At 37.0% G+C, this 18,368-nt stretch overlaps 2 protein-coding genes and 1 non-coding gene across 4 annotated transcripts in view; 2 read left to right on the top strand and 1 right to left on the bottom strand.

The window, feature by feature from the left end:
- The first annotated feature begins 3,822 nt into the window (after positions 1–3,822).
- Positions 3,823–3,894, top strand: Trnae-uuc. The gene has a single exon. It is a non-coding gene; the product is annotated as a tRNA-Glu (tRNA).
- Positions 3,895–7,233: 3,339 nt separating this feature from the next.
- Positions 7,234–11,543, bottom strand: LOC123881308. Its single transcript, XM_045930020.1, has 6 exons — positions 11,256–11,543; positions 10,622–10,789; positions 9,510–9,689; positions 8,497–8,626; positions 8,118–8,278; positions 7,234–7,529 (listed from the first exon to the last, which is right to left on the bottom strand). Exons 1-6 carry the CDS (start codon positions 11,503–11,505, stop codon positions 7,273–7,275), a joined length of 1,146 nt encoding a protein of 381 aa, XP_045785976.1. The 5' UTR covers positions 11,506–11,543; the 3' UTR covers positions 7,234–7,272.
- Positions 11,544–13,740: 2,197 nt separating this feature from the next.
- LOC123881313 (thioredoxin-like protein 1) overlaps positions 13,741–18,368 on the top strand; it is a 28,036-nt gene continuing 23,408 nt past the window's right edge. The window contains exons 1-6 of one of the 2 annotated variants that reach the window (XM_045930027.1): positions 13,741–13,803; positions 14,624–14,723; positions 14,804–14,960; positions 16,670–16,780; positions 17,045–17,194; positions 17,793–17,926. In XM_045930027.1, the coding sequence (XP_045785983.1) occupies positions 14,629–14,723; positions 14,804–14,960; positions 16,670–16,780; positions 17,045–17,194; positions 17,793–17,926 (647 nt within the window). In that variant the 5' untranslated portion in view covers positions 13,741–13,803; positions 14,624–14,628. Of the gene's footprint in view, positions 13,804–14,540; positions 14,724–14,803; positions 14,961–16,669; positions 16,781–17,044; positions 17,195–17,792; positions 17,927–18,368 lie in introns of those variants that run through there. The other variant, XR_006799453.1, reaches the window with a different exon arrangement.

The raw sequence follows: 18,368 nt of genomic DNA, 5'->3' as shown, positions 1-18,368 counted from the left end.
TTAGTTTTTGTAGCAATAATTCGTCGTAATAATAAAAATTGAGTACGAAATAATATACCTAGTCAAAATCGGTTTAGATATTATTGGAACACAAAATTCAGCGTAATCCTAATTTATTGCATGCGAATTCCATGGCAAAGGTTTAAAGTGTGGATTGGCAGCCTTTACACACTTTTAAAAATACTAATATACTATACTAATAGACTAGCTGATGCCCGCAGCTTCGCCCGCGTGGATTGGTCAGATCCCCTGCAGCATCAGGATTGAGGAGTTGGACTCCAAATTTTTTATGAAACAATGTCGCAAAGTTCCTCTATCGATTAAAAAAGAAATGACGCAAATCGGTTCAGAAATCTCGGAGATTTCGGTGTACATAGGTAGAAAAACACAACTCCCTTTGTGAAAGTCGGTTAAAAAAGTAGCCTATGTTACTTCCTGGTCAATTCTCTACTTGTCTGTGAAAATCCCGTCAAAATCGGTTCAGCCGTTCCCAAGATTAGCCTTTTCAAACAGACAGACAGACAGACAGACAGACAGACAAAAATTTTAAAAACGTGTGATTCAGTTATAGTATCGTTCAAATAACCATATGACTTTAATATGCGGTAGTTATTTCGAAATTACAGACAGACACTCCAATTTTATTTATTAGTATAGATAACTCATGCATGAGACAGGTTTCCACGACGTTTCCCTTCACCGATAAACAGTCATATTATTTTGATGCATAAAACACACGTCCTCCCGGGGTCGAACCCCTGATCCCCCGATTCGACATCCTAGTCGAAGTTTTTAACTACTAGGGTATCATCGCTTATTAGAGATTAAAGGCTAGTATAAGCTAAAGCAATACTTAGCAAATAGTATCTAGCATAAATTAAGTACAGGCTACTTGAAATCGATTTTGATTCTTCTCACAATCAAGTTTCTGCAAAGTGTAAGCATTAGCAGTAAAGTATGGAGATCCTTTCCCGCTTACAACGGAAGCCCATCATTCAATTTCAACCATAAAATGCACTCTATCCGATCATGATATATCTATAACGATGAATTGCACGTTTAATAAAGTTATTATAATTTATGAAGATGGTCTATTGAATTAAAATAATAAATACAGTAGAAAATCTTATATAAGACTGAACAGATAAAATATAGTTCAGATTTTATTATATGTAGGTATAGATATCATATCAATACAAAACGTGTGAACTCATTCGTATTTTTAACCCCCGACCCAAAAAGAGGAGTGTTGTAAGTTTGACGTGTGTATCTGTATATCTGTCTGTGGCATCGTAGCTCCTAAACGAATTAACCGATTTTAATTTAGTTTTTTTTTTTTGAAAGGTGGCCTGATCGAGAGTATTCTTGGATATAATCGAAGAAAATCGGTTCAGCCGTTTGAAAGTTATCAGCTCTTTTCTAGTTTTCTTATAGAGGTTTTTATGTCGGGGGTTTTTTAAATTTTGACGAATCCGTACGTTTTGTATGACGGCCACAATAGAACGTATCGTATTTTCACGAATCACGAAAACTAATTAAATACCAATGAGTGCACTCCTTTACTCCATGGCCTGATGCATTCTAGTATCACCGCATCAGGACAAAAAGACCCTCGGCCACCGGAAGTGCGTGATGCAATCTCGCCGTTTCCGCCCGGCATTGACTCCAAGCTTCATTTGTAGCGAGGCCGCCCAGACGAGTTGTCACTTTCGGTTCACCGTCGTATAGACCTTAAACACTAGGAAGAAAAATTACCGTTTATTCATACCTGTGCTTCTATGTGTTCGATACCACTGCTAGCGGTCAAATCTGATATAACTGCATGGATAAAAGTTGCTTTAGGTGATGCATTCCAGTGCCTTCTTCATAAAAACGTAGGAGGGTTACTACGTAAACGTAGGTATTCGCTCAAAACTAAGTATTATATCGATTTATCTCATCATTATCTAGATTTATTGATATACTTACAAAATATTGAAAAAATATTGAATTTTAAAGTTATGAGCCTCAGATTGATAATGTATCGAGTAGATTGACGGATTGATGCATCTGAGCATAACATATCTGGATATTTTGAAATCAAGATCGCGATCCACTGAATTTGTAATGTTGTAGCGCAATCCATCAATCTGTGATCACGATGAGAGCTACTTGATCGCGATCTAAATTGACTGTGTAAGGGCTGCCTATACGATGGGTTAGAACTCTACACACAAAATAGTTGAGGGTTTTGTTCAATTTTGAGTGCGGAACGAATTTCGGAATGCGGAACGTTTTCAACTATAGTTCAAAAGTTTGAACTTGCTACTTATCGGATTATAATCCGGCCCTGTAACTGTCTAGCTATTGAACCTTAATTTAAATTAGAGAACCATTAATTTACCTATTTTATTCCGATCAAGGTTTTCGTTACGTTTTATGTTGGAGTTTACCATGTAAATGGCATTCACAAGAAATGGGCAAATCAATCAACTCTATAGGTCAAGTTATTAATAAAAGAGGTATTTTGTTATATTATTAAAGTCAAGTTTATTAGGAAATTATTTAGATTTTCCAGTTTCATCTGCTTACATAAGAGGATTTTATTCGTAGCGCGCTCCAAACAAACGTAGTAGGTAAGTAGTAATGATTTCAGAGTTACATGGGAGCTCGTGCAGTTTTAACACCAGAAATCTGGAAAATCACAGACACAAAATGAATCAATTTTTGGAACGCGTGTGTCTACGTGATTCATTGAGATATTCACTTAATTTCCGTATAGTTACAATCTTAGTCAACCAATATTACCTATTAATTAATTTATGCTTGAAGGCCCTAATATCCTTTATCACCTTGAATTATTAGATAGGTTGGTATGCTAATATTAGGTATAGGTGACATAGACATGAGAGACTTCCATAACATCAATTAGGAACAAAATATAATGTACCTATCTAATAAATAAGTTTTAAAAGAGTCAGTCATTAGTCAAATAAAACTACTTACTTATCATCCGTACGTCCGTCTGTTTGTCAGCGGGCTGTATCTCGTGAACCATATCTTAGCTAGAGAATCAAAATTTTCACAGAATATTTATTTCTATTGACCTTTTTTTATCAAAGAATTAAAAAAAAAGTGTTATTCCTTGTTCGATGTTACGGAATCCCTCGTGTGCGAGTCCGACTCGCACTTGTCCAATTTTTATCATTTTATTTTCTCTTCATAATATTATTATCAAGGTACCCGAGATAAAGTAGTTAGCTATTTACAATTTGTTTATCTCGACAAAAAAGCATCACATAAATCAATGTAGGTACGTAATTTAAAGTTTAGTCATAAGTCATAACAAAAAATAAATCCAACGATCTGTAGGTAATAGGCAATAGAAAGAGTTGAAAGCTTAGATTAAGTAGTTTAGATCTAAGGCTGAAAGTTTCTCCGCGCATGTCCTCAACACAGGTAGGAACGATCAGTGACTATCACACTAATATTATAAAGGCGAAAGTTTGTATGTGTGTGTGTGTGTGTGTGTGTGTGTGTATGTTTGTTACTCCTTCACGCTTAAACTACTGGACGGATTGGGCTGAAATTTAGAATGGAGATAGATAATATCCTGGATTAGCACATAAGCTACTTTTTATTCCGGAAAACCAAAGAGTTCCCACGGGATTTCAAAAAACCTAAATCCACGCGAACGAAGTCGCGGGTATCAGTTAGTGACTTATAATATTAGTAGCTGTATTAATAATTTTACTTCTTATTCGTACGTCTACTTATTTTTTATTCGTCATAGATAGATAGAGCTAAACAATAAACATGTACTATTTTAGAATGTTACTTATATCCCGTATGGTCTAGTGGCTAGGATACCTGGCTTTCACCCAGGAGGCTCGGGTTCGATTCCCGGTACGGGAAAGCTTTTTGATTCAATATCACACTCGTATCAATGCAATTTTATTTTCGTTAATTTTTTTTTTTTTGTAAAGAATAATGTCATTTTTTTTGATCAAATAAAAATTAAATAATCATTAAAAATCTACACAGAACCAAAACCTTAATTTGCTATTATGTAATCCACTTAACCCAACAACTCTGTATGGTGCAACACGCTGGATGCGACATGCACCGCCCGCCCTCCTACTGATAAACATGCAGGAAAAGCCAGCCACCAAGCAAGCAATACGCACCACCACCACGCAGCACCACACAAATCCCAACACCAATAAATTTTTAAAAATCTTAAAATAAATTTTATAGTTAAAACAATACATTTATATCAACGTTTAAAAAAAAAGAATATTGTGAGTGGGGTAGAGTTATAAACCATATTTTATACTTAAAACAATACATTTATATCATCGTTTAAAAAAAGTATATTGTGAGTGGGGTAGAGTAATTCGAATTTCAGTGGCGTGCCGAACAGGATACTGCGTTTAAGACGAGGAAATGGGCTTCTGTATAATCGTAAGTGGCATCAGTACAGTTGCATCCATTGCTGCCATGAATGTCAATGAAAAAGAGTGCAGATGGAGTGCAGTTTATGTCGCATACAATATTATGTCAGCGCCTGACAAAACTACAAGTGCTGAATTTTTTTTGAAATCTAAATATAGATAATATGCTCCCGGCTGACTCACATCTTTTATATTCACCTCATGGTTAGTCGACCTAAGCACGACTAGTAACGGTGCTCGACGATGTGATGCGGTGCGGTGCGATGCGATGCGGTGCAGTGCGCGTGAGTAAAAACGACTTTTGCGCACTGGTTTTAGACAGCAAAGGCAGCAAAGGCGCCCTTTTTGAGCTAGTTAAGTGAAGTAATTATTTATTACATCTAGAGCTGAATCTATCTAGGTATACCTACCTACTGAATACTATCTGCCATGAATCATCACAATCACCAAAACAATGAGTAGTACCTAATAGTAATGACTAATGACCATTGGAGCTTTTGATTGGGATTAAGCATTAGGTACTTAGGTACCTACCTATACTTAAATTAAATAGCGTATCCGTAACGGCCTGGTACTATAATAATAATCGCCATTAATGATCGATTACTCATTAATTACTGGTCATAAAATATTTGTAACATGACTAACATTTAATCAAGGTCTTGTTTTTTTGGATTTATGTATTTTGATCAATTTGAAAACCAAGGTCTTGTCAATGGAATATATTCGTTTATGTACTTACCCAGTTTCCGGACTGCTGTAGTCATCTAAAATCTAAATAGGAAGTAGAAGTAGGTACACATAAACCTATACATTTTATATAGAGTCTTCTTATAGATACTTACCTATCACGTAGTATATAACCCATCTGAATTGTCTCCATACGAGCCATCCATTCTTTTGCACAATATTATAAATACCAAAGTGTGTCTGTCTGTCATTCTATCAGATAGGTACTTACTCACGGCACATTAAGTATAGTTTGTTTCCCTGAGACAGACATAGACTACTTTATGTCCCGGAAAATCAGTATCAATCCGCTGGATATAGAAAAAGGAACGTGAGATTTTTTACTAGGTAGAAAGTAATATGTAGGTAGAGCTTCACTAAGAAACTATCTTCAGAAATTCTGCCGTGCAAAGCCTACAAGTTAAAGTCTTTACAAGAGGCAGTGGACGTCTAACGGTTGGTGACGATCATGATGATGAATGATAATTAATAACTGATGCTAAATGGCTAAGATTGAAATCTTTAGAGCGCACTTTGGCTTTGCTTAGACCGCTGGCATAAATCTGTCTCGTTTTTAACCCCCGACCCAAAAAGAGGAGTGTTATAAGTTTGACGTGTGTATCTGTCTGTGGCATCGTAGCTCCTAAACTAATGAACCGATTTTAATTTAGTTTTTTTTTTTGTTTGAAAGGTGGCTTGATCGAGAGTGTTCTTATAATTAATTAAGTCTAGCAAAGTCAAAGTGCACTCTATAGATCTCAGCTTTAATGTGCTCTCCGATGCACGAAGGAAAGATAAAAGTCAAATTCGAACACCCATCCAAATTAATGACTTGGATCAAAGTTGCTTACCTACCACAATCGATCTCTGTATTTAACTATGACTCTTCACGGTATTCATAGTGAATTAATACCAAGTTATTTAAGAGACTTTGAAGTTCAATAATCTTGTTTTAGCAAGTTTCACTATCACTGCATTACCTATGCAGCTACAATCTACCTACCTACAGATAATTATTTCTGTAATATTCCCAGTTTTGCAAATGACTTTCTCTATTTAGAACAGCTCTCTAACTAGTTTTTGGATAACGCCTAGGTTAACAAACCAACAATTATTCTGTTTTGTATTTTTTTACATGTTTCTTGACTCTACCACAATAAACTCTAACCAAAAAAATATGACCGATATTATGGCTTCCACGAATATAATATTTCATATACCGAAAAAATTGTCAATTTCTATTGATTTTTACTGTAATATTTTTAAACAAAAATATTTTCATAAACGCAACAAGTTCACTTGTTACTTTACAATCTTACAAATATACGAATAGCTCTTTAAAAAGTTAAGGCGCTTCTAGCTTTCAGAGCTCATAAATCAGAACTATAGCAATTCAATTTGGCATCTTCAATAAATAGATACTTACCTATAATAATCATATTTTTCAGCTGTCTCATATAACATACTTTTGTACTCACACCATAAGAAACGACGTTATAATCGTGAGAAACGTAGTTAGGTCCATCACAAATCTAAACAATCAATAGTTTCTCTACTGAGTTTTCTTTAATTAAAACATAAGACGTAATAAATCAATAGGTAGGCAGTGGTAGGCACCTACTACAGACTTAATCGAATTTTTCTTGTGTGTAATTTTAAGTGGTTAATGTACTATAATTTTGTTTTATAAATTAAACACTTCTTTTTAAAATATGTCGATACCTATATTATGTTCAAAACATGATGCAAGGTCTTACTTAGACAATAATTAAAATTTAAAGTACCTACCAAACTATTTTGTTTAATTAAAACTATTAAATAAAAGCATTTGAGGCAAAGTAATCACACTAATATTATAAAGGCGAAAGTTTGTATGTGTGTGTGTGTGTGTGTGTGTTTTTGTGTGTGTGTGTGTATGTTTGTTACTCCTTTACGCAAAAACTACTGGACAGATTTGGCTGAAATTTGGAATGGAGATAGATAATATCCTGGATTAGCACATAGGCTACTTTTTATCCCGGAAAATCAAAGAGTTCCCACGGGATTTAGATAATTCTAAATCCACGCGGGCGAAGTCGCGGGCATCGGCTAGTTAGATATATTTCTGAGGTTAATAATATTTTTCTATAATAAGTCTAACAGCGGCAGAGAATGTTGCCGCGGCCAGTCCGGTCGTGTGAGCGTTGCAGCCCTCTTGTAGAAGATTGCTTTTGCCCATCTCCGTCACAAAGAACGATCTGCGTATGGGGTGGATCTTCTTTACAGGTATGGTTCCGAAGCAGCCCTCTGGAGTTTGGAATTTCAGAATATTGTCCAGCCAGATGCGGTTGAGGAACTGGGAGTGCCCGTCAACGGTGCATAGTACAACTGAAACAACATACCTAATATTATTCAGATTATGATGATAGAAGCCACGAATTCGAAAAGTGAAAAAATGCATAACTGGTGGATCGTAGGCACTATCTCATTGGAATTGTGGATGTAGGTAAGTTTATGGATGGTTAGTTATGGAAAGTATACAATAGTTTGCCGAATTGGAGCACACTTCGTAGGCCTGGATAGACTGATCGTTATATTTACTGTAATCGAGTAGCTATTAAATACGAGCACAGCACAGTGCTCCTTTGTGCTCGTATAATATCCCACTCCCCGTTATAAAGGCGATGGAACGCGCTAAGAGAGCTTACGTCTCTGCGGTGCTCCAGGCTTTCCAACGAGCCAGTTAGTTTGGGATCGTCCACAAGTCGAACAGCCCACCTTTGGATTCGTTTAAATGGAATGAGCTGGTACTGGGGTATTCCAGCTCAACGGGGAGATCTACATATGTGGGACTTGAAATGAAAATGAAAATGAAAGCTTGGACTTCAAGTCCAAGCTTTCATTTAGTCGACTGTTCGTATATTGTAAAGCTTGATTTTTGGAAGCATTTAATATAGGTTTTAAAACTATACTAACTGATTTCCATGAACAGATCGGCAAGTCCGTAGCTGTTTTCCACAATATACTCCGCTTCAGCATGAGCCGTTGAACAGAACTGCTTTACCATTGCTCTATCTGTCTGCTCAGAGAAAACACAGCATCTGCGTCCGAAACGAGCCATCAGTAAGAAAACGATCCTATAATAGAAGAAAATACCGTCAGGTTGCTAAAGATTTTAAACTGGTTTCGGTATTTAATAAAAGATAGACGAATAGAAGAAGAAAGACTTAACTATATTAGAGACTAAACTACATATATCCTACGAGAACGAAAAAAACTCTTCAAAGAAAAACGAACCAAAGAAATTAGACAAAAGGTGGTGGTAAGTAGATATTAAATGTTATAAGAACCTCACCTGTGGGATAATGAGTAACCAAAATTCGTCCCTCGTTTCAGCATATCGTGACAAAAATCGTCGACGGAACATCGTGGTGGCGATCCTTTCATATTTCTAGGGTTTTTAGACAGAGAGATCAGGCAGTCATCTAAAATTAATAAAAATCATGGTTATAATTTGTTAAAAGTGCTCGTCCAAACATATGATCCTTGTTTTCCTGTGGCAGAACAAGCCTTTAGGCTTTTAGCTATACCTAAGTACAAAAGCACGAGTAAGTCTTCACGATATGAAGTAGGTATTGTTCATATAGTGAGTATATTAGGTGCCTGAGTACCATAATATTAACTCTTTCCATTTGACCAGATACAAAAACTGGCAGTATACAATGTTTGTCAACTCTGAAATGGGAGTTGGAGTACACCGAATTTAATTAACCAGGGGTGTTATGGAAAAAGTTGAACTGATAGCAATTTTCCTCTTCTTTGACCGGATTGTACGTTCCAGAAACCAGCTTCATAGCCTGGATGCCTGGTACCTCCCGTTATTCCAAGATATTTTGCTGCGGAAATGTGGAAATGTTTCCACCTGCTTGTTCTCTCAAACCGCGATATGGGGCTATTTTCAAGGAGCGCATAAACAAATTCCTTTTTAAGCCTTTTCCTTTTTTGGTCCTACGGGAGACTTTATGGGCTACGGTTTTGCTACGGCTAAGATAATTGACTATGCGAATGTTAAATCAATTCATATTGTAAAATATGAATAATTAAATAATAAATGTTTAGCAATTATTGATAAAGTTTAAGCTTTTAGCTGCTACCAATAGTTCAGAAGTGGTGATTCGAACCCACCACGCCCACAAAAGTCTGCCAACCTGTTTGATTGCTATTTATATAAAAAATAATTTTAGATTACCTCCCGGGTAAGACTGTATCGTCACTTACCATCAGATAATATCGCAGTCAAGGGTATGTTGTATGTGAATTTAAAAAATGTTACAAAAAATGATCTAGCGATAAACTCGCGATACTCACCAGAATCATCGGGAGTCGGGGACCCTTTCAAGAAATTGCCCACTTTTTTCATATACAACCTAAAAGGAGAATACATTTCTCTCAATTGATCTGGTGTGTATCGCTTTTCCACGGTGTAGACAAATTTCTCCAAACTTTCGACCCAGTGTGTTGCATTGTTAAAAAGAGACAAAATACTCTCTGAAATCAAATTATCAAATAATGATACTTATTACAAAGGTTTAGAGGAAGGTATAAATGATAATATCTTATTAATATTACTAGCATATGCCTGCGACTTCGTCTGCGTGGACTACACATATTCCAAACACCGGTTTTACCCCCTTAGGGGTTGAATTTTCAAAAATCCTTTCTTTGCGAATGTCTACATCATAATAGCTATCTGCAAGCCACCTGATTCGTCTAATAGTTTGAGCTGTGCGTTGGTAGATCAGTCAGTCAGTCTTTCCTTTTATTAACCGACTTAAAAATATATTTGCAAATCGGTCCAGAAACCTCGAAAAAATCGGTGTAGGTACACACATTAAAAATATATATACGGGTCGAATTGAGAACTGCCTCCTTTTTGGAAGTTGGAGGTTCTCAATTCGACAGTATGTTTTTTTAAAAATATATTTAGATATCGACATCGACAAGCGGTGTAGGAGGGGAGTCCGGGATTCGATAGGTATGTGAGGTATGTCCGACCGTCACCGACCGCCTACGACACAATACCATTGTTGTTAGTGCTTGGTGGCCGACGATTAACGAGAAATGAGGTTTGTTTTTTAGGGTTCCGTACCCGAAGGGTGCCAACGGAACCTTGAGCCTCCGCTATCCATCCGTCCCTCCGTCCGTTCGTCTGTCAGTCAGCGGTCTGTATCTCGTGAACCATATAGGTAGAGAGTCGAAATTTTCAAAGAATGTGTATTTCTATTGCCGCTATGACAACGCTGCTATAATATTGATTGTATGGTGATACGGAACAATTTCTGTGCGAATCCAACTCGCGCTTGACCGATTTTTTTCTTATCTATAAACGAGTTGGCGAGCAAAGCGAGTGTGTAGATAAATAAAAGTAAAGCTGATTCATTATAAAGGCAAAACCAATTGATAAATTAGGTTTTACTTACTTAGGTTCTTCATTTTACCATCCTCGCCCTTCTTACTCTCAATCACAGATTCCTTGAAAATGAAATCATCCAAAATTTCATTGTTTTCGTTTATAATATATTTTATTTGGTTCCTTACAATTTCTGGTATCATTCTCTGTTTTTTATGAAGAGTATGACCCAAGTTTACTGAAAAAAAATTAAATTAACCAGCTTATTAACGGTAAGTTACTAATGGTTTAGAATAGGAAGGGGTTTTAGTATAGGCAAAAAACCTATATAACCCGATGTCTTTCTCAGTACATTGGGTATCTTTTGAAGATTTCCCCTCGTTAACAGGAAAAAGATACCTTTTTTTTGAGATACGACATAAGTATTTCAAATCTTTGAAAAGAGCAACCGCTAAGTTTCTTGCTGGTTCTTTTCGGTAGGAAAGGCATTACGAAACAGTGGTAGATGCATTTGACGATTCAAAAGTAAGTTTGTAAAAGTTTAAATGACCAAAGCATATTTTTATTTTATTTTTATAAATAAGGCTGCATTTCCACAACCATGCGTTTGTACAACATTAGGCACCTATATTATGGTGTACAATCTATGGTGTATGGTGTGCTGTGATAAATTAATTTAAACTGAAAATTCAAAAAATACTTACTGTTTGTCAGGAATAAACCAAATGCCAAATTAATATCGACTTCGTCTTTATACTCGGCACAATAATCGACGACAGTTTTAACCGTACTCAGATACTTATACAGTTCTTTGTCAGTGGGCAAATCCCACGCGTGGTCAATTACATTTGTTGTCAGACAAACAGAAAAACCATATAATTGAACTATAATAAAAAGACAATAGTTTAAACGTAACATCTTGAGTTCTGTAGAAATGAAACTAAACGTTTTCATCGGAAAACAAGTCCCGACTGACCATTTTTCTCAAATTAGATCCGTTTTTATTCGCTGCGATGAAAAACAAATACGGTACTGCGACCAACTTAGTGGAAAAGCTGAGGATTATTTAGAGATTTCTCTTAATATAGACGACAAATTAAATTTTAGAACGGTCTTTCACATTTTCAATACTACTTGCTCGCCTGCCTTCTGAGCTAATCGTGCATTACATCATGAGCCGCATTAGCCGCGGGAAATGCTTTTCACACGACTGCCAGAAAAAGGAGTATAATAATATATTTTTCAGGGTGTGGGTTTCCAATTATTATTAAGTATACGGGAACCTAAGGGGCAATTTGGACACAAAGAGCCATCCAGTTACCGACCGGGGTCAACGTTACTTAACCAGCGTGATCGTTTGATATACCTACGCTGTTACAACTAGGCCAAGCGTTTCCTACTAATACACCAAAGATATATGACACCAGTTGCGATTGCACATATATCTCTCGTCTCTAGGCTCATTTGATAAAATTATTGTAAAAGAGACAAGTTGTCTTTGCAATTAGACATTGTAAGGTCTACATCTCCTGAGGATGCTCCGGTGTCGGGGCGAAACGCGCGTCGAGTGGTGTTGGAATTTGTGTGGTGCTGCGTAGCGTACCATACTGATTTCGTTGGTTTGGCGGATTATAGCAAATTAAGCTTTTATATCATCCTTGTATATCATGGACTTCCGCAAAATAACGCCTGCTTCTATAATACTTTTGAATCGTCAAATGCATCTACCACTGGCTCGGAATGCCTTTCCTACTGAGAAGAACCAGAAACTCGGCGGTTGCTCCTTTTAAAGATTTGATACCTATAAGTACCTACGCTTGATAATATCTTGATAAGTAGCTGGTAAGTGTCAAACCCAGAACTTCTAGCAGAAGCAAAGAGATGTTTGCGCACTGGGATTTGCATTTTTGTGCTTTGTACAATAGATCATTACATAACAGGTAACTAGTAAGAGTTACCTAAAATTAATTACACACTTTTATAATTATCTTTATAATCAGAAATTATTTGGATTCTACCGTTCCAAAAGATAAATTATTCCTAATTATTAACCTTCTTATTTTGTGCTAATATTCACCCTACATGCAAGTAGGTAGGTAAATCTAATCAGCTGTGTGTAGTACTACGTATCTGTTTATTAATTAACGCCTGTGTAAATTAATCGGCAAATGTAAATGCGGGAATTTAAATTATCATACCTAAGTTTTTACACTTCACGCGCTCGCGTGTATTTTTTTTACAAGCTGGGGCACGTGGTCACGACTTACCTACAAACATGGACATTGCGTAAGTGTGCGTGCCTGTAGCGTGCGTGCGTGTGTTTTTAAAATTTTTGTCTGTCCGTCTGTTGGTATGTCTGTTTGAATGGGCTAATTTTCGGAACAGCTGAACCTACTTTGACGGGATTTTCACAGTCAAATAGAGGATTAATATAGATTTAGTAGTAGCATAGACTACTTTTTAACCGACTTTCATAAATGGAGGAGTTGTTTTTTTATACCTATGTATACATACATCATGTACCTATTACCTACACCAAAATCTCCGAGATGCCTGAACCGATTTCCGTATTTCTTTTAATCAATAGAGAAACTTTGCGATATTGTTCCATAAAAAAATTGGATTCCTATACTCCTCAATCCTGACGCTGCAGAGGACCTGAACACCAAAACTGATAGGTTGTAAAAACTGTCAGCTATAAATTGATTTTGGAGGTACATACCTAAGTATACCGAGTAAAGATTTTATCGGTGACCTCGAGGACGCAGCTCTTCAACCCTGATGCTGTAAGAAATTGCATTCCTAAATCCTGGTGATCCCACGAGCGAAGCTGCGGGTATTATCTAGTAAATAAATAAATTAGCTGCAATGCAAACGTTATTATCTAATAACGTTTGCACGTTAATCATCACAGTTCGAAGAATTGATACACCCTGGCGTCCCAAGGTGCTGGAAGGGCAACCTAGCACTGGAAAGTGCAGCGATAGCAGACTACATAGGTGCCGGTGGACAGACGAGTAGCAGGGAGCTGGAGGATACAGACCTACAGATGTTGCAAGACTTGCGTGTAAAAAAATCCTTACGAGAGACCTATGTCCAGCAGTGGGCGTCTGTCTGTTGACGTCGAGTGTCGATGATAGTTCAGCTAGTCAGCCCCCCTCACAACGTGTCTTGCGTGTTGCAGTTGCAGCCCATGTGACTCGCAGTCTTGTTGCCGCGTCGCGAGCAGAGGGACAGATTCAAAAACTGCAGGTTCGATAGAATCAAGAGCAAGATTCCAAAAATACTATTACGTAAATGAACTCGCAGGAATCCACTAAGTAGTCTTTATTCAACCTAAATTATTATGAATATTATACGCGACAGGTCGACATGGCAATCGGAGTATGAGGCGAGGGAGCTAGGCCGATGAGGAAATAGCGCAAGTGACGTGTAGGTGTGCGGAGCGTCCCCACGCCAATCGCCTAGCAAACTATTAATACAGGTATAGGTAGGCATAGGATCTTAAAGAAAAAATAAAATACAATTTCGTTCAAGACTAGCTTTATTCAGAGAAATTGGTGGTGATTTACAAGGCTCAACGTAAATAATTGCGGGGATAAGTCGCGCTGCAGGCGATTTTCGCTTTTTCCCTCGAGATAATCTTGGTCAATTTATTCGAGAGCTTCGAGACCAAAACAATTCGCAGAAAATTAGGAATATGTATATACCCACCGAGAACTACATTATGTAGGCTAAAAGGTACTCCAAAGTGTAAGGCATGAAGTGAATTTAGCGGCCATGGAATGGACCTATAAATTAGGGACTTAAAATAAAGTGGCGGTTAAATACGGAAATTTAAATATTGGTGCGACCCAATCGCGGCCTTGGAATTCGGAGAACTTATACGACGCAGGTGCCGCAATAATGCCCCCTCTACACTATCACATTCACGCTTGCTAAAACGTCAAGTTTTTTTCATTGTCTATGGTCTAATCATAATGTCAATTGTGATTGTGTCAACCATTTTGAAATTTGAAGTATCATCATTGTTGTCGTTCCTGTTTTGTGTTTAATTTAATATTAATTGTAGTTAGAATGGGTGCAACGGTGATCGAAAATGAAGCCCATTTCCAATCTGAGATGGCGAACGCCGGTACGAAGCTTGTTGTCGTGGACTTTACAGCGACATGGTAAGTATAACCTGACTGGTCAAGTTTACGAGTCATCCCAGTGAGAACAAAAATTCGCAGAGTTTCCTTAATTGTTCAAGGTGTCCACCGTGTCAGCGTATTGCACCAATTTTCGAGCAGCTACCGGCTAAGTTTCCGCGAGCAGTGTTCCTAAAAGTTGACGTAGATAGGTGCGCCGAAACAGCCAGTGCTCAGGGAATAAGTGCTATGCCCACGTTCATTTTCTACAGAAACAGAGTAAGAATTTTATGTATGAATAAAATTTTATGTATAGTACTGCATAAGAAATCTCTCACACTAGTATAGCCAGTAGTCATAGACTTGGACTACTGTAGTCCAAGTCTAAGACTACTGGCCACATTAGATCAGATGATCTATTAAGTAATAGTCCTGTGTCAATCGTTCATTTTCTGCGATTCGGTCGTTCAAGTACTGATTACAGCAACGACTGAGATCTTTTCAGTCGTTCATCAGTCATCAGTCATTTTTTCGGTACTTCGGTACTTCGGTCCAATCAGTCTCTTCGTTCCTCACGAATGTATCGGTATTCGGTACTCAGTCTCAGTCGTCAGTCTCAGTCGTGAATCGGACGATGAGACTCCAAGACGTCTCGATTGCGCACGCTCGTTTCGTATAGTTTCGCGTTTCGTTATAGGTCGTCCGACGACGCGGGTTCAAAATCGCTGCATTATTGTAATATTTTTCCCGATTGTATGCACTGTTATGATGTAATTGCCTATCTTTTTAATTGAGCTTTTATTTTTAATCGTGTTTAATCATTATGTTAAGATTTATAGATACTAAAACCTTATGCATCTCATATACCTACACGTGTTGCCTAAATGAAGTAGGTAGATACCTACGATTTTACAATGAACATAACAACAAGGGTAAATATTGGGAAAATATACCTACCTAGCCCATATCTATATATTACTAGCTGATGCCCGCAGCTTCGCCCGCGTGGATTGGTGAGATCCCCTGCAGCATCAGGATTGAGGAGTTGGACTCCAAATTTTTTATGAAACAATGTCGCAAAGTTCCTCTATCGATTAAAAAAGAAATGACGCAAATCGGTTCAGAAATCTCAGAGATTTCGGTGTACATAGGTAGAAAAACACAACTCCCTTTTTGAAAGTCGGTTAAAAAAGTAGCCTATGTTACACCCTGGTCAATTCTCTACTTGTCTGTGAAAATCCCGTCAAAATCGGTCCAGCCGTTCCCAAGATTAGCCTTTTCAAACAGACAGACAGACAGAAAGACAGACAGACAGACAGACAAAAATTTTAAAAAGTGTGATTCAGTTATAGTATCGTTCAAATAACCATATGACCTTAATATACGGCAGTTATTTCGAAATTACAGACAGACACTCCAATTTTATTTATTAGTATAGATTAGTATAGATTACTTACTATTACTATTTTACTATGATCTGTAGACCAATCATTTCTTTCAATATTTTTTAGTTTCATTCTTCGTTCTCGGTGGTTCTCGGTTCGTGGCGACTGGTTGAACCGGATCGGTCAAAAACGACTGATTCGTTCATCAGTACTTTTGCGCGACCTCAGTCAAATGACCGAATCGGTCGCGACTGACACAGGACTATTAAGTAATTCTATTGCATATTTGGTTGCTTAGTCCAGTATGTCTTACAATAGTGTAAAATGGTCTTGGACTACTAGTGAGTGAGAAATCTTAGGTTTGTAGTATGGTTATTAATGAAGTTACTTAAAATATTTGTCCATCTTAGACTTGAGATGTCTAGCGAAATTCTGTTAAGGAGGAAGAAGCTGCAATGTTATGTTAAGATTTAAGGAGTAGCTATATCTGCACCAAACACGAACACGAAGAGAATTGCCATTAAACCTTAGTCTTTTTCTTTTATTTACTGCTGTAATTTTTAACTCCATAACATATCAAGTATTTTCTTTCATAATTTGTAGACAAGGATTGATCGCCTACAAGGTGCAGATGCTGCATCTCTGGAGAGTAAAGTGAGACAGTATTATGGTACTGAAGAGTCTGGTGATGATGACAACACTGTTGCTGGGCATGTAAGTTTTATTAGACTGCATGTATTGTGGATTGCTATTAATGGCATTTACAGCTGTATTCACATTCATTACTATGAGGTTTCACAGTGTACTGAAATTAAATTAAACAATCTCTAAATTAAAATGGCATGTGTAATGTATTACAAAATACTATATCTTTCATTTTAAGCTTTCTGCATAAAAGGTTAGCACTAGATTTAGATATGTTAGTTTAAAGATTGTGTACTACAGAAATTTATTATGGACAATATATTTATTTTCTAGATGGATCTAACAACATTCATCACAAAGAGTGAATGTGAATGTCTGAACGAGGCAGATGATCACCCTCTAGCTCACGCATTGACCAGCGGGGGAGGCTACCTGGCCAGTGACTGTGATGAGCAACTTATTATTAATATTTCTTTCAATCAGGTAATCCATACCTCTATTTTTAAGGGTTTGGTACCTCAAAAGGAAAAAGGAACCCTTATAGGATCACTTCTTTGTCTGTCTGTCCATTTGTTGTTTCTGTCAAGAAAACTTATAGGGTACTTCCCGTAGACCTATAATCACGAAATTTGGAAAATCTACCTACCTAGTAGGTCTTATAGCACATATATATAAAGGAATAAATCCGAAAACAGAATTTGTGGTTACATCTTAAAAAAAAATTAAAATGTGGTCACGAAAAATTAATTTACTAAATCACATATAGATGGCGCTGTTTTCATTAACTTGCAGTGTTGCACATAGAAAGACTAAAATATCTTGTACGATGGTATAAAACCATATGTTTGCGAGTCCGACTCTCACTTGACCTGTTTTTGATAAATAAGACAAAGTTTTAAAGCCTTAACTTGATAAAAAATATATCAATTACTTCATTACCTAAATGTAAAAAGATTCCAATGAATTGAACCCTCCATTTTTAGAGTCTGATAAAAATGTTGATACTTTTGCACCATGTTATTTCATATTATCATGTTATTATGTCAAACTTTGTAATTTACTACAGTTTTGTTCCTTTTAGCTGGTAAAACTACACTCTGTGAAGATAAAGGCACCCAGTGACAAGGGTCCCAAGTTTGTAAAGCTATTCATTAATCAACCACGAACGCTAGATTTTGATCAGGCATCTGGGAATGCATCTGTACAAGATTTGGAGTAAGTAAACTTCATTTACACAATTAAAATTGCTTTTAAATGCAATATTGGTGTGATGTGTCCTTTTATGACAAAATTATAATAAACTAGAGGATGCCCGCGACTTCGTCCGCGTGGATTTAAGTTTTTAAAAATCCTGTGGGAACTGTTTGATTTTCCGGGATGAAAAGTTGCCTATGTCAATTACAGGGACGCAAGCTACCTCAGCACCAAATTTCATAATCCCGCGGGAACTGTTTGTTTTTCCGGGATAAAAGTAGCCTATGTCCTTCCCCGGAATGTATCCTAAGTCTGTACAAAATTTCATTAAAATCGGTTCAGTGGTTGAGCCGTGAAAGCGTAGCAGACAGACAGACAGACAGACAGACACACTTTCGCATTTATAATATTAGTATGGATATTACAATATAAGTTTGTGCTTTCTGAACCCAATGTTTATTAA

Source organism: Maniola jurtina, chromosome 4, assembly GCF_905333055.1.
Source record: "Maniola jurtina chromosome 4, ilManJurt1.1, whole genome shotgun sequence".
NCBI classification, from domain to species: domain Eukaryota; kingdom Metazoa; phylum Arthropoda; class Insecta; order Lepidoptera; family Nymphalidae; genus Maniola; species Maniola jurtina.
Note: the sequence above shows the minus strand (reverse complement) of the source record. Positions and strands in the feature narration are given on the sequence as shown.

Bases quoted from the DNA above. Each gene is read 5' to 3' on its own strand.
- LOC123881308 (XM_045930020.1), bottom strand. From the start codon at position 11,505: ATGAAAACGTTTAGTTTCATTTCTACAGAACTCAAGATGTTACGTTTA. The intron at 9,690-10,621 runs GTAAGTAAAACC...ATTTGATTTCAG, and splicing joins TGGTAAAATGAAGAACCTAA to AGAGTATTTTGTCTCTTTTT. The intron at 8,627-9,509 runs GTGAGTATCGCG...TATTAATTTTAG, and splicing joins CCCGACTCCCGATGATTCTG to ATGACTGCCTGATCTCTCTG.